The sequence below is a fragment of the Anser anser genome, assembly GCF_964211835.1.
Source record: "Anser anser genome assembly, chromosome: 1".
In the NCBI taxonomy this organism is placed as follows: domain Eukaryota; kingdom Metazoa; phylum Chordata; class Aves; order Anseriformes; family Anatidae; genus Anser; species Anser anser.
Window position 1 is genome coordinate 215,489,964 of NC_139720.1, and position 13,245 is coordinate 215,503,208.

Consider the following 13,245-nt stretch of genomic DNA (forward strand, 5'->3'; position numbering starts at 1 on the left):
GCTTTAGTTACTGTTTTCAGGTTTTTGCAACAAGGTGCACTGTTTCCCTTCATCAGCTGGCATCTATTCTTTGTGTTAGGAGTTATTATTCTTTCCTCTGAGACAACAGAGCTTATTTCTGCACATCCTGCTTTTGTGATGAGAATTACCACTTCTTTTTTTATTCTTGGTGCTTCCTGGATCTGTGCTTCCTTGCTTGTTTTATCTTATGCAACGGTGTACAGCAAATTAAAACCGCCTGCTGTAAGGCAAGTAGAGGAAAAAGGACTTGTTATGAATGGCCAAGGCTGATAAGAGACCTGTCCTTCAAAATAAACAGCCAGATTGTTTCCCAGACCAGAAAGCATTGCCTGTGAAAGGGGCTGGGCAAGCTGGTCGTCACACCAACAAAACTGCTTCTAAGGTAATGAATGCTGGCAGAAGTTAAAGCTCGTTATGCATATTAAGAAAGTAATTTCAAGTGCCAGCACCTGTGTTAGAAGGCATTCCTATTAAAGCTGACCCCAGGAAGCTCCTGCAGTGAGTGCTTTTAGGGTCTTACAGAGTACTTAAAGGCTACTTGGACTGGTAAGGTTGTTTTCTGTGATTTTTTTTTGGGGGGGAGGGGAAAGGAGGGAGTTAAGTTTATCTTATGCACATAGGTATGATGCGAGTTAGCTACTTCTTAGCTCTCACGTTTATGTGTATGCTTTTTCAGTTTTGTAATTGCTATATTCTGTGTCACTTTATGCTCATTTAATGCTCTAAGTAGTTTGTCTTTCTCCTGTGCTCTGCAACATACTTTGTGGAAGGTGGTTGGTTTGGACCCTTACCCTGTTCTCACGAGGATTGTGAAACAGTGCTGTTTCTGTAGTAAGCTACTGTAAGAGTCCTATTAACCTGTGGGTGGGCGGAGGAGGCTAAGGCATGGTAATGTGAAATTAGAGACCCACAACTCTGAGATCAGACTGCATAGACAAAAGACAGAGACCCAGATGCAGATAAAACAAAGACTTTTTCTGTACTCCTGAAAGCAAGGTGGATCTCTTGTAGATCACTGTCCATGTGCATTTAACTATAACTCCTAAACTACTAGCTGAAAAGATCCCTTAACTAGCAATGTCTATTCATTTAAAAATGCTCAGGATCTGAAAGCTCTGCTCTGAAACAGTGGTGTGGCTTAATGAATTGAGTAGGTCTCATATAGCATCCCCTTTCTGGTCAGGGTGTTTTGTGGAATGTCTGAGGTTAACTACAAAACAGTCCTTGGTGCTAAGTGTGGCTGACCTTCCAGCTGTGCCTGGGGGAGCTGCACTTGTGTCCTTGGTGCTGTGAGCTGCTGGCAGTCTGCTTGTCCCTCCTCAGGAGCAGGTGGCCTGTGCAGCGTGTCGGCTGCTGCTGCTTGTGGCAGACCCCTTCCTGCGCTGTCCCTGTCCCGCACAACTCCGGCCTTCCATCACCTGACCTGAACAGGGTGGCTGTGGAGATGAGAGCAGGGCAGGTGCTGCTTGTGCTGTTGGCTGCCTCGGCAGTGATGCCTGCAAAGGACCCGTTGCTGAACGTCTGTATGGATGCCAAACACCACAAAACCAAGCCTGGCCCAGAAGGGACGCTGCATGGCCAGGTATGATGCTGCTGTTGATGTTAGGTGGGGTTGTCTGGGTCTGGGACCCCTGTACCTACCTCCCCAGGTGATATGGGCTTGCTTGTGCTTTTAGGCTTAGCAACCACCCACCTGAAGAAGGTGGCCTGTGCTGGGTATGAGGCTTGTTTGATGCTTCCCTCTAGAAAATGGTGAGGGGAAGTGCAGTGCTGTGAGGAATTGTCATCTCACTGTTACCCCCTTTTCACTAGGGGTATCCTTTCCAAAGCCTAGGTAACTAAGATAAGAACAGATAATGGATGGCATGGAAAGACCCTCTCTTTTGCTCCCTTTATCAATGCTATTATCAGTGCAAGAGCATATTCTTACTGTGCAGCTCTGATGGCAGATCTTGGTAGGGATGGGACTAAGAGCAAGCCAGGGCACAGGAGGTAGTGGTTCTTCTGTTCTTCTGCCTGGCACCAATTCCTGGTGAGGATCTGGCCTTCTGGGTCCTCATATTCTTCCTCTAACTCCATCTTGTTGCAGCCCTAAGCTCTTTGGTCTGAAGTGTCCGAGGGCTGGCTGGAGAAGAGAAAATGTTCTTGCTGGTGATGGGTTTCTGCCTCCTTGGGCTCCCTCAAGACCTCCCCAACTGGTCTGTCTCCTCTTCTGTTGCAGTGTGTTCCCTGGAAGGACAATGCCTGCTGCACAGCCAACACAAGTTCAGAAGCCCACAAGGACCAGTCTTACCTGTACAACTTCAACTGGAACCATTGTGGGGTGATGCCATCCAAGTGCAAACGCCACTTTATCCAGGACACATGCTTGTATGAGTGCTCACCCAACCTGGGTCCCTGGATTGACCAGGTAAAGTTAGATCCCACGTGATGAATGCAACAGGTCACAATATGTTTTATGGTGGCCCTCTATATGGTATGGTGTGGCATGTATGGGTGCGTGCTCCTCAGGGACACTTCACCTTTCCTACTGGGTTTGGATAGGCTGATGGACGAACTGCCTGTTGTCAAGGCATGTCTCCCTTGGGGTCGAACTTCTTCTGAGATCAGCTCTGGACCCCAGTGGAAGGAGCCAGGATGGGACTTTGAGGTCCTGCAGATCCTGCTCCTTAGCTTTTGAGGGCTGCCAACAGTGTGCATGGTCCTGTTCCCTTGTAGGTTGACAGCAGCTGGCGTCGGGAGAGGATTCTCCATGTGCCACTCTGCAAAGAGGACTGTGAGGAGTGGTGGGAGGACTGCAAGGACTATGTCACATGCAAAGACAACTGGCACAAGGGCTGGAACTGGGCGACAGGTCAGTGGGCTCTGTGGGAAAAGCCTTTCCTCCTACCCACAGGCAAGACCCTGGGATTGTCCCTGCTCCTGCCTGGTGTGTGGTCAAGCCACTATCCATCACTGCTGTGATGCAGTGATGAGCTGTGGGCAGGCTGATAGCAGGTGGCCTCCCCTCCCACATGGAAGGAAAGAGATTGGGGATGTTAGCTGAAGTTGTTGTTTGCTTTCTTTTTTTGGTACTCTCTGCAGGAACAAACCGCTGTCCTTGGGGCTCCATATGCAGGCCCTTCACCCAAGTCTTCCCTGAGCCAAAAGACCTGTGTGAGAAGATCTGGTCCAACTCCTACAAATATACCACAGAGCGTCGGGGCAGTGGACGCTGCATCCAGATGTGGTTTGACCCTGCCCGGGGGAACCCCAATGTGGTTGTGGCGAAGTACTATGCTTGGAAGAAGAGATCCTCTCCTGCAGGGATGGAGAACGTGACTCCTGAGGCTGGTAAAGCTGTGTGTGCACTGCCATGGCCTGTCCTGGTCCTGCTGCCTCTGGCCCTGGTGTTGCTCTCTGAGAGAGTGAGGAGCTGTGGGCCCCATGCATGGGGGTCTCTGTGACAGCTCCCCAAAGGCATGTGGCTTTCACTGCTCTGAAGGAATGGGCTCCTACAGGAGAAGCTGGTGTGGGTGAAACCTAGGTCTGGTCAAACTGGTGATGTGCCCCAGTACGTGCTCAGCATAAATTGTTGACCTTGACAACTGCTGCTGCTTTCAGTTGCTGATGAAGGCAGTTATTTCTCTGCAGCCCTAGGAAGGGCAGTACCAGGCATTCTTCCTCTCATGTAGGAGCTCCTTCATGTCTGTTCCCACGCTGTGCTTGCTGTTTCCTGTCCATAAGTCAGGTGCTGTTGGGTGTGCTCTGTATTGGCAGTGTTTGTTCAGGGTCTTCAGCTGAGCTCTGGCGTTTGGTCCTTTCTTGACTCCGTGAAGTGTTGGTAATAAAAGTATATTACTCTGAATCAGCCTTTCTGTATGGAGGTTACCTCCTGTAGAGGAGGTGGAAGCACTCTGGGGGTGGAATGAGGCTGCTGGACTGGGTGGTGGCAGTGAGGTCTGTAAAAGTGAAGTCTGCCTGGGGGTAGGAAAGCTGCAGTCCTGTCTCCTGGCCTGTGGCAGCTCCTTAGCTGCTGGGCTCTGCTCCATCTCACTGGAGGAGGTGTGGAGATAGTTGTGGTCTGCAGCAGGTACACTAGGCGTGATGGAAGCATGTATGTCTCCTCCATAGTCACAATCACTCTCCCATGTTTATTCCCCTTCTGTCTGAGCCAGACCCCCCAATGCCGGGTGCAGGAAGAGTCTGACATTCTGGGCATGGATTGCCAAACTGCTGTTGCAGCCTGGTGAAAATAGTACCTGCTTTTCCAGCAAGCACCTCTGTGGAGCATCTTAGAACAGTCCTCATCATGCAGCTGTCCACAGCTTGTGTGTTGGAAGCTCCCTCTCCTGTACAGCTGTAGCAAAGGTCACACCGGCTGGTACAGCTTGCATCCCCTGCATAGTAGGACCTGGCTTTGGCTCCATGTCTGGGTTGCTTCTGACCTTCTCTCCCCTGGGTTGGCAGTTCCTAGCCTCCCATGTGGGATTTGCAGACTGCATAAGTAGCTCTGTGAAAGCTCACTGCTGTGCTTGATTTTTGTCTTACTCTGAGGTGGGAACAAGTCCCTGGAGGAAAAAATGTTGCGACTCTTTAAAAAGCAATAGTGAGGAGAAGGGTAAGAGAGGAAACACATATAGCTGCTTAGGTTAGGCAAAATTCACAGGTGTCCAGCCTGCAGAGCCTTATTTGATTTAAGGAGTCTTTATGTCAAAATGTCTGTTTCCAGAAGGCTTTCCTTTTCTTTCTTTTTATTTAAAAAATAAAAAGAATTTTAATGATACAGTCTTTGCAGCTGGTTACTTACTGCTTGCTTTTACGTATAACAGAAGCACTTTTTTCTCTGTTCCCCCTCTTCAATGTGTTGCTTCAACTTTTGCAGACTAGCCTAGGACCTTGGCCTGAGAAAGGCCGGAAGATGTTTTTGGCCTTCATGCAGAGTATGAGGCTTGCACTGTCTGACCCAGCTATGGATGGGGAAGAGGAAGCACCTGGACCTACTTTCTGTGACAGTGGTCTCCGTGAAGGACAAAAATAAAACATCTTACACATGAGCAGGTTTGCTTTCCAAAGAAAATCCCCTTTGGGCAGCTCTCTCCTATCCACAGGGTTCTTGTCCATGCAAATTCTAGTCAGCTCTGCCATTGTGCCAAAACAACACTGGGTACCTGTCTCCTATAAGCATAGTGGAATCCCCTTCAGGGATGGTGTGGACCCTGGAGGGTGGGTGATCTGACCTTGCTGTTCCCAGCCATGTGCAGTTCTATCCTTTGAGAGCTGCTCTGGGCTCAGTTGCAAGTTGGCTGCGGTGTCACATCTCTGCTTTATGAGAAGCTTTTTTGGAGACACTCACTGGGCATTTTACCAGTTCTATTGGTACTGTTCCTGTGCCTGACAATGGCAAGATAATTTTGCTTGCTGCATGTTATCTGGGTAAGTTGGTGTGCAGCTAGTTAAGAGGTTTTGTCTGATCTTCTCTGTGTCCTGTCCCGTTCCCCCCCCCTCCCCCCCCCCACCTTTCTTCTGTATCTTACCTCTTGCTGGGAGAGGGTCATGTTGCTGTGACTGCTGACAGCAGGAAACTTTTCTTGCTTTCCAGGCTAGGCTACTCCCCTCCATTTTTACTGTGTGAGGTGTAGGGAAGGGATCTTCTTTTAAACCCTCCTGTTGTGGTGTACTGCAGAGCATCCGTGCTGTCATGAAACAGCAGTGGTTTGCAGCAAGCCCTTGTTAATCTTGACAGGCATTGCTGGGATGGAAGATAGCTGTAACTTGCTCTCCATCCCATTTTCTTCTCCTTGTGCCAGTTGTGAGGATCTGCATAATCCTGTCTGCCACCAGGACTGATCTGAGCCTCTACAAGCTCATGTACAAATTCTTATGTTTAATAATTTTTTTGTCCGTCTCTGTCTACAATACCAGATGTGAGTATTTGGTATTTTGAAGCAACTAGATTTTCTTTTGATCCTCAAGGATCAGCCCTGAGTTAGGGGAGGATCTATGTAATGTTTCTTTTGCTACCATGTGACTTTGGATCAGTCCTGCATCCTTTGGGCATGTTAGATTGACAACTCCAGTGCTGGGAAAGGTCCACGGCTGCTCTCTGCAGCAGTGCTTTGGAGCACTGTGCGATCAGTGCCCCCTGGGTGCTGCAAGGGGGGGCTCGGCACAGCCAAGCCCACAGCAACCCTGGGCTGGTAGGAATTGGGTAGAGTTTTGACAGGGAGCCCAGGTGAAAAGGAGGTGGGGGGGGGGGTGTGGAACACACTCCCACTCAAGGAGTTAATGTGTTTGAGGATCTTGATGGCGTCTGAGGAGGGCATCAGGTTGGGAAAACAGGTTGCTCTTGCATTCCGACTTCTTCGATAGTGGGAAATGTCAGTGTATGCAGGGAAATGCCAGCACAGCAGAGCTGTCAGAGTGGTCTTCTGAGGGCAACAGGAAGGCAAAAGGGCAGCCAGTTGAGCAGCAGGGGTGCCCACACCCCAGGTGTCCTCCTGCAGTGTGTGATGCTGTAGGTATAGAATGGGGCAGGCAACAGGCCTCTGGCTGTGGGTGGGCAATGGTTATGTCCCTGGGGGAGATGGAGCTGGGCTTGAGCAGGTCCTGAGAAACAAAACAGGCTCTGCAGTGCCAGAGACAGGTGACTTTCTGTGCTGGAAGATGTGCAGCTCCCTGAAAGCATGGGATAAGGGTGGGAGGCCTTGCAGCGAAGGGAATGGTTCAGCTGAGCTGGCTGGGACCTACAAAGATAACCTAGTCTAACTGCCTGGCCTCTTCAGGACTGATCAAAAGCTAAGTTACTGTACTGGTTTTACCCTGCTGAATTCCATCACACTGCTTTCTTACTCCCATTCCTCAAAGGAAAAGGGGGGAAAATACAATGGAAAAGGGCTCAGCCACCCTCTCTGCCCCAAACAGTGCAGGGGAACAGGGAGTGGGGGTTGCAGTCAGTCCATAACACTTCATCTGCTTCTCCATCTTCACTCTAATCATAGAATGCCTTGAATTGGAAGGGACCTTAAAGCCAATCTACTTCCAACTCCCCTAATACGCACAGTGATTCCCTACACCAGCCCAGGCTGCCTGAAGCCCCATCCAACCTGGCCTCGAACACCTGCAGGGATGGGGCACCCACAACTCTGGGCAGCCTGTTCCAGTGCCTCACCACCCTCGGAGTAAAGAATTTAACATATTTAACCTAAATCTATCCTTTTTAAAAGCCATTCCTCCTTTTCCTTTCACTATTTGTCCACATAAAAAGTCTTTCACTGCTTCAGTATAGAGACCCTCCCACGGGATGCCGTCCTTCCCGAACTGAGCCTGCGGGGGCTGCCCACAGGCAGCAGCTCCTCAAGAACTGCTCCCACACGGCTCCGTCCCACGGGGTCCATCCCCCAGGAGCAAACTGCTCCAGCACGGGTCCCCCACGGGCGGCAGCTCCCCCCAGACCCCTGCTCCTGCGTGGGCTCCTCTCCACGGGCTGCAGCTCCGGCCCGGGGCCTGCTCCTGCGGGGGCTCTCCATGGGCCGCAGCCTCCTCCAGGCCACATCCACCTGCTCCACCGGGGGCTCCTCCACGGGCTGCAGCGTGGAGATCTGCTCCGTGTGGGACCCGTGGGTGCAGGGGGACAGCCTGCTCCACCAGGGGCCTCTCCCCAGGCCGCAGGGGAACTGCTGCTGTGTGCCTGGAGCACCTCCTGCTGCACTGACCTTGGGGGCTGCAGGTTTGCTTCTCTCAGTTACTCACTCCTCTCCCCCAGCTGCTGTTGCACAGCATTTTTTTTAGCCTGTCTTAAATATGTTATCACAGAAGTGGCACCAGCATCTTTCACTGGCTCAGCTCTGGCCAGTGGTGGGTCTTTTGGCACTGGCTGAAACTGTCTCTTCTCTGACATAGGTCAGCTGCTGTGTTCTTCTTACAGCAGCCTCTTCCTACCTAAACCTTGCCACATAACCCCAGCGCGGTTAATTGAGAGCATTGTCTGAACATATTTTGAACACTGACAGGAATGGAGCATCAACTAGCTCTCTAGGAAGCTTGTTCTGGGGTTTGACCACAGGTTCTGGGGGTTGACAATTTTTAGCAATTTCTTCCAGATCAGACTAGTTTTTCATCCCAGAAATGATGGGGTTTTGTGCAGGTGGAAGCTACATGCACAAGCTGGCAAGAAGCACCTGAGCAGGCGCACCTGAGCAGGCTCGTGGGCGCTGTGCACTGACGTGGGGAGCAGAAGGTGACTGGTTTGCAGAAGATTGCTGTAAGCCAGGCCATGGGGTGAGCAACATTTTTGGGGGTGCTGCTGGAGCTGAGGTTGGGACCAGAGATGGGCAGCTTGGAGGGGATGTGCATGGTCTCGTCTGGCTGTGGCCCGTGAGGGTCACCAGGAGTTGCGGCGCCAGGCAGGACTGACCACAGCATGCTGCAGAAGGAGACAGAGAGCAGGTCTGGGCCTCTGCAAGCAGAAAACCGCTCAGTCTCTCACAAAATATCTTCCTCTTCGTGGCGCCATTTTGAGCAGGGTTTATGGTTTTGCCCAAACAAAAGTTCTATAGGCATGAACAGAAATATTAAATTTCCCATAGAATCAGTGGTAATTATTTGAGGAAAAGATGCAGTGATGCTTTGTCACTTGCCGAGGCGATCGGCTCCGGGGCAGGCGCGTTCTGCAGTGGAGCAGGGGATCGGGACAGGCAGGGCTTTTTTTCTGACATCGAGGCCGCTCGAGGGAGCCGCCGGGACCCGGCAGCCCCCGCGAGGAGGCTGGCGAGGCGTAGGCAGGGCCAGCAGTGCCCCCTCCCCGGCCGTTCAAAAGCAGCCCCTAGGGAGCGCAGTGACCAGGGTGAGCAAACAGGGTGGGGTGCGTCGGAAGGGTGGGCGCGGCAGTTCCTGCAGGCAGGGCGAGCAGGGAGGGCGGACAGGGCAGAGTTTCCCCCCGCCCATAAGAACAACACCTTTGACGGCTGTCGACCGCTAGCCGGGCTGCAATGGTCTACACCAGGCAGAGCGCTCTCTCTAGAGAGTCTGTGGCCGCCCAGACTGACCGGCTGCTCAACAATGCGGCAGTTCAGGTCTCTGGGTGCAGGGACTGCCTGAGCCTGTTGCTGCCATCTGAGGGAGGCAGAGGCACCGTGTGCGTGAGGTGCGAGCAGGTGGATGACCTGGTCCGCCTGGTGGCAGAACTCAAAGAGGAGGTGGAGAGGTTGAGGGCTATCAGGGAGTGTGAGCGGGAGATAGACTGGTGGAGTGACTCCCTGCAGGGCCTGAAGGAGAGGTACCGGGGTGAGACACCCCAAATGGGGGTGGACCCCCTGCCCTGTCGCTGTCGGGCAGAGGGAGGCGACCTAGGAGTTGAGGAGGGATGGAGACAGGTCCCTGCTCGACCTTTCAGGCAATGCCCCCCCTACCGGCCCCACCTTCCCAGGTGCCCTTACATTACAGATTTGAGGCCCTGGAGCTTGAGAGACCGGTGGGTGAGGACGAGGTAGAAAGTCTACCCAGGAGGATGCCTAGGGCGAGGAAGCCGACTCCACGCCTCAAGACTGCCTCCACCAAGAAAGACAGAAGGGTGATCGTAGTAGGCGACTCCCTTCTCAGGGGAACAGAGGGCCCTATTTGTCGGCCTGACCCTACCCGTAGGGAAGTCTGCTGCCTCCCTGGGGCCAGGGTCAGGGATGTTGCCAGAAAGCTTCCCAACCTGGTTCGCCCCTCTGGCTACTACCCTCTTTTGATAGTACTACCCTCTTTTGATAGTCCAGGCTGGCTGTGATGATATTGAAGAGAGAAGCCTGAGGGCTATCAAATGGGACTTTAGGGGACTGGGACGGTTAGTGGATGGAGCGGGAGTACAGGTGGTGTTTTCGTCTATCCCTGCAGTGGCAGGGAGGGGTACCGAGAGGACACGGAAAGCCCACCTGATTAACACGTGGCTCAGAGGCTGGTGCCAACACAGAAATTTTGGGTTTTTTGACCATGGGGCGCTTTACTCGGCACCCGGCCTGATGGCCGCAGACGGGTCCCTATCTCTAAGAGGAAAACGGATCCTAGCCCAGGAGCTAGCAGGGCTCGTTGAGAGGGCTTTAAACTAGGAAAGAAGGGGGATGGGGCTGAAAGAAGGCTTGTTGGAGCTGTGCCAGGGGGAACAATGGCAAAGCCGGGGAAGAAGGCAATGGCCCGACTGAAGTGCATCTACACTAATGCACGCAGCATGGGTAACAAACAAGAGGAATTGGAAGCCATCGTGCAGCAGGAAGGCTATGACTTGGTTGTCATCACGGAAACGTGGTGGGACCACTCTCATGACTGGAGTGCTGCAATGTCTGGCTATAGGCTCTTCAGAGGGGACAGGCAGCACAGAAGGGGTGGTGGTGTGGCTCTATATTAGAGAGTGTTTAGATGTTGAGGAACTTGAGGCTGGGAATGTTAAGGTTGAGTCCCTATAGGTTAGGATCAGAGGGAAGGCCAACAAGGCAAGCATCCTAGTGGGGGTCTGTTATAGACCACCGAATCAGGATGAGGAGACTGATGAGGAGTTCTACAGACAGCTGGCAGAAGCCACGAAATCGTCAGCGCTTGTTCTCATGGGGGACTTCAACTTCCCAGACATATCCTGGAAGCACAACACAGCCCAGAGAAAGCAGTCTAAGAGGTTTCCGGAGAGCGTGGAAGATAGCTTCCTGACGCAGCTGGTTAGAGAGCCTACCAGGGGAGGTGCCCCGCTAGACCTTCTGTTCACAAACAGTGACGGACTGGTGGGAGATGTGGTGGTCGAGAGCTGTCTTGGGCAGAGTGACCACGAAATGGTTCAGTTCTCTATTCTTGGCGAAGCCAGGAAGGGGACCAGTAAAACCGCTGTCTTGGACTTCCGGAGGGCTGACTTTGAGCTGTTCAGGACACTGGTTGGCAGAATCCCTTGGGAGGAGGTTCTGAAGGGCAGAGGAGTCCAGGAAGGCTGGGCACTCTTCAAGAAGGAAATCTTAATGGCTCAGGAGCGGTCTGTCCCCACGTGCCCAAAGACAAGCCGACACGGAACTAGACCGGCCTGGCTGAGCAGAGAGTTGTGGCTCAAGCTTAGGAGAAAAAGGAGGGTTTATAATCTTTGGAAAAGAGGGCGGGCTACTCAAGAGGACTATAAGGATGTTGTGAGGCTGTGCAGGGACAAAATTAGAAAGGCCAAAGCTCATCTGGAGCTCAATCTGGCTACTGCCATTAAAGATAACAAAAAACGTTTTTACAAATACAACAACACAAAAAGGAGGACTGAGGAGAATCTCCATCCTTTACTGGATGCGGGGGGAAACTTAGTTACAAAAGATGAGGAAAAGGCTGAGGTGCTTAGTGCCTTCTTTGCCTCAGTCTTTAGCGGCAAGACCGGTTGTTCTCTGGATACCTGGTACCCTGAGCTGGTGGAAGGGGATGGGGAGCAGGATGTGGCCCTCGCTATCCATGAGGAAATGGTTGGTGACCTGCTACAGCACTTAGATGTACGCAAGTCAATGGGGCCGGATGGGATCCACCCGAGGGTACTGAGCAAACTGGCGGAGGAGCTGGCCAAGCCGCTTTCCATCATTTATCGGCAGTCCTGGCTATCAGGGGAGGTTCCAGTCGACTGGCGGCTGGCAAACGTGACGCCCATCTACAAGAAGGGCTGGAGGGCAGACCCGGGGAACTACAGGCCTGTTAGTTTGACGTCAGTGCCAGGGAAGCTCATGGAGCAGATTATCTTGAATGTCGTCACACGGCACTTGCAGGGCAAGCAGGCGATCAGGCCCAGTCAGCATGGGTTTATGAAAGGCAGGTCGTGCTTGACGACCCTGATCTCCTTCTATGACCAAGTGACGTGCTTGGTGGATGAGGGCAAGGCTGTGGATGTGATCTACCTTGACTTCAGTAAGGCTTTTGACACCGTTTCCCACCTCAAGAATTCTCCTCAAGAAACTGGCTGCTCGTGGCTTGGACTGGTGTACGCTTTGTTGGGTTAAAAACTGGCTGGATGGCCGGGCCCAAAGAGTTGTGGTGAATGGAGCCAAATCCAGTTGGAGGCCGGTTACTAGTGGAGTCCCCCAGGGCTCAGTGCTGGGGCCAGTCCTCTTTAATATCTTTATCGATGACCTGGATGAGGGGATTGAGTGCACCCTCAGTAAGTTTGCAGATGACACCAAGTTAGGTGCGTGTGTCAATCTGCTCGAGGGAAGGAAGGCTCTGCAGGAGGATCTGGATAGGCTGGACCGATGGGCTGAGGTCAACTGCATGAAGTTCAACAAGGCCAAGTGCCGGGTCCTGCACCTGGGGTGTAACAACCCCAAGCAGCACTACAGGCTGGGAGATGAGTGGTTGGAAAGCTGCCTGGCAAAGAAGGACCTGGGAATACTGGTTGATAGGCGGCTGAATATGAGCCAGCAGTGTGCTCAGGTGGCCAAGAAGGAGGTGGCCAAGAAGGCCAACAGCATCCTGGCCTGTATAAGAAGCAGTGTGGCCAGCAGGGCTAGGGAGCTGATTGTCCCCCTGTACTCGGCTCTGGTGAGGCCGCACCTCGAGTACTGTGTTCAGTTTTGGGCCCCTCGCTACAAGAAGGACATGGAGGTGCTCGAGAGAGTCCAGAGAAGGGCAACAAAGCTGTGAAACTACTACAAAGTGAGGGCAGAAATCTTGGTGGGAAAAAGTTTTTTTTAAAGAAAAAATTGTCAATTATTTATTGTCAAACAGGGATTTGAAGGAAGCTATCCTATTTCTTCAGTTATTCACTGTTTCATGAACGAGCTTGTAAAGAAATAGCAGTTTCTCTGGGTCTGAATGTAGCTGTTGTTATGCCACTTTGGGTATGGAGATCTGATTTTGCTCAAAAGATCTGCTTTTTAATCAGTATATTCCATGCAGTAGTATCAGATTGAGGTCTCCTTTATTATTTCTACTTCACTATTTAAAACTTTGGGCGTAGCTCCAGCTTCTCTCTGGTGATTGGATACGCAGACCATTTATTAATTTACTGTTGAGAACAAGCTGGGAGAACTGAAAAAAAATACAATGGGGAGAAAGCTGAAATGTAGAATTGTCCTGGCATGCTGGATGTGAAACTAAAACTGTAACCCACGCCACTGGGCTGGCAGGAACAGGAGCATTTCTGTCTACAAACACTAGTGTCAAAGTGCCTAGTACAGCAGTCGTATTAGAATCAAAGAATCATTAGGGTTGGAAAAGACCTCCAAGATCATCTGGTCCAACCATCCCCCTACCACCAGTATC

The 13,245-nt window shown here is 51.9% G+C and overlaps 1 protein-coding gene across 4 annotated transcripts; it reads left to right on the top strand.

Moving 5' to 3' along the window:
* Positions 1-271: 271 nt before the first annotated feature.
* LOC310889611 (folate receptor alpha-like) lies at positions 272-5,057 on the top strand. 4 transcript variants are annotated; one of them, XM_083817310.1, is made up of 6 exons: positions 386-567; positions 1,345-1,603; positions 2,243-2,431; positions 2,740-2,875; positions 3,106-3,354; positions 4,886-5,057. In XM_083817310.1, exons 2-6 carry the CDS (start codon positions 1,466-1,468, stop codon positions 4,888-4,890), a joined length of 717 nt encoding a protein of 238 aa, XP_083673436.1. In that variant the 5' UTR covers positions 386-567; positions 1,345-1,465; the 3' UTR covers positions 4,891-5,057. The 4 variants fall into 4 exon arrangements, with proteins under 4 accessions (XP_083673434.1, XP_083673435.1, XP_083673436.1 ...); XM_083817308.1 differs by lacking the exon at positions 4,886-5,057 and having other exon boundaries at positions 272-403; positions 3,106-3,868; XM_083817309.1 differs by lacking the exon at positions 4,886-5,057 and having other exon boundaries at positions 385-567; positions 3,106-3,868.
* The last annotated feature ends 8,188 nt before the right edge of the window (positions 5,058-13,245 follow it).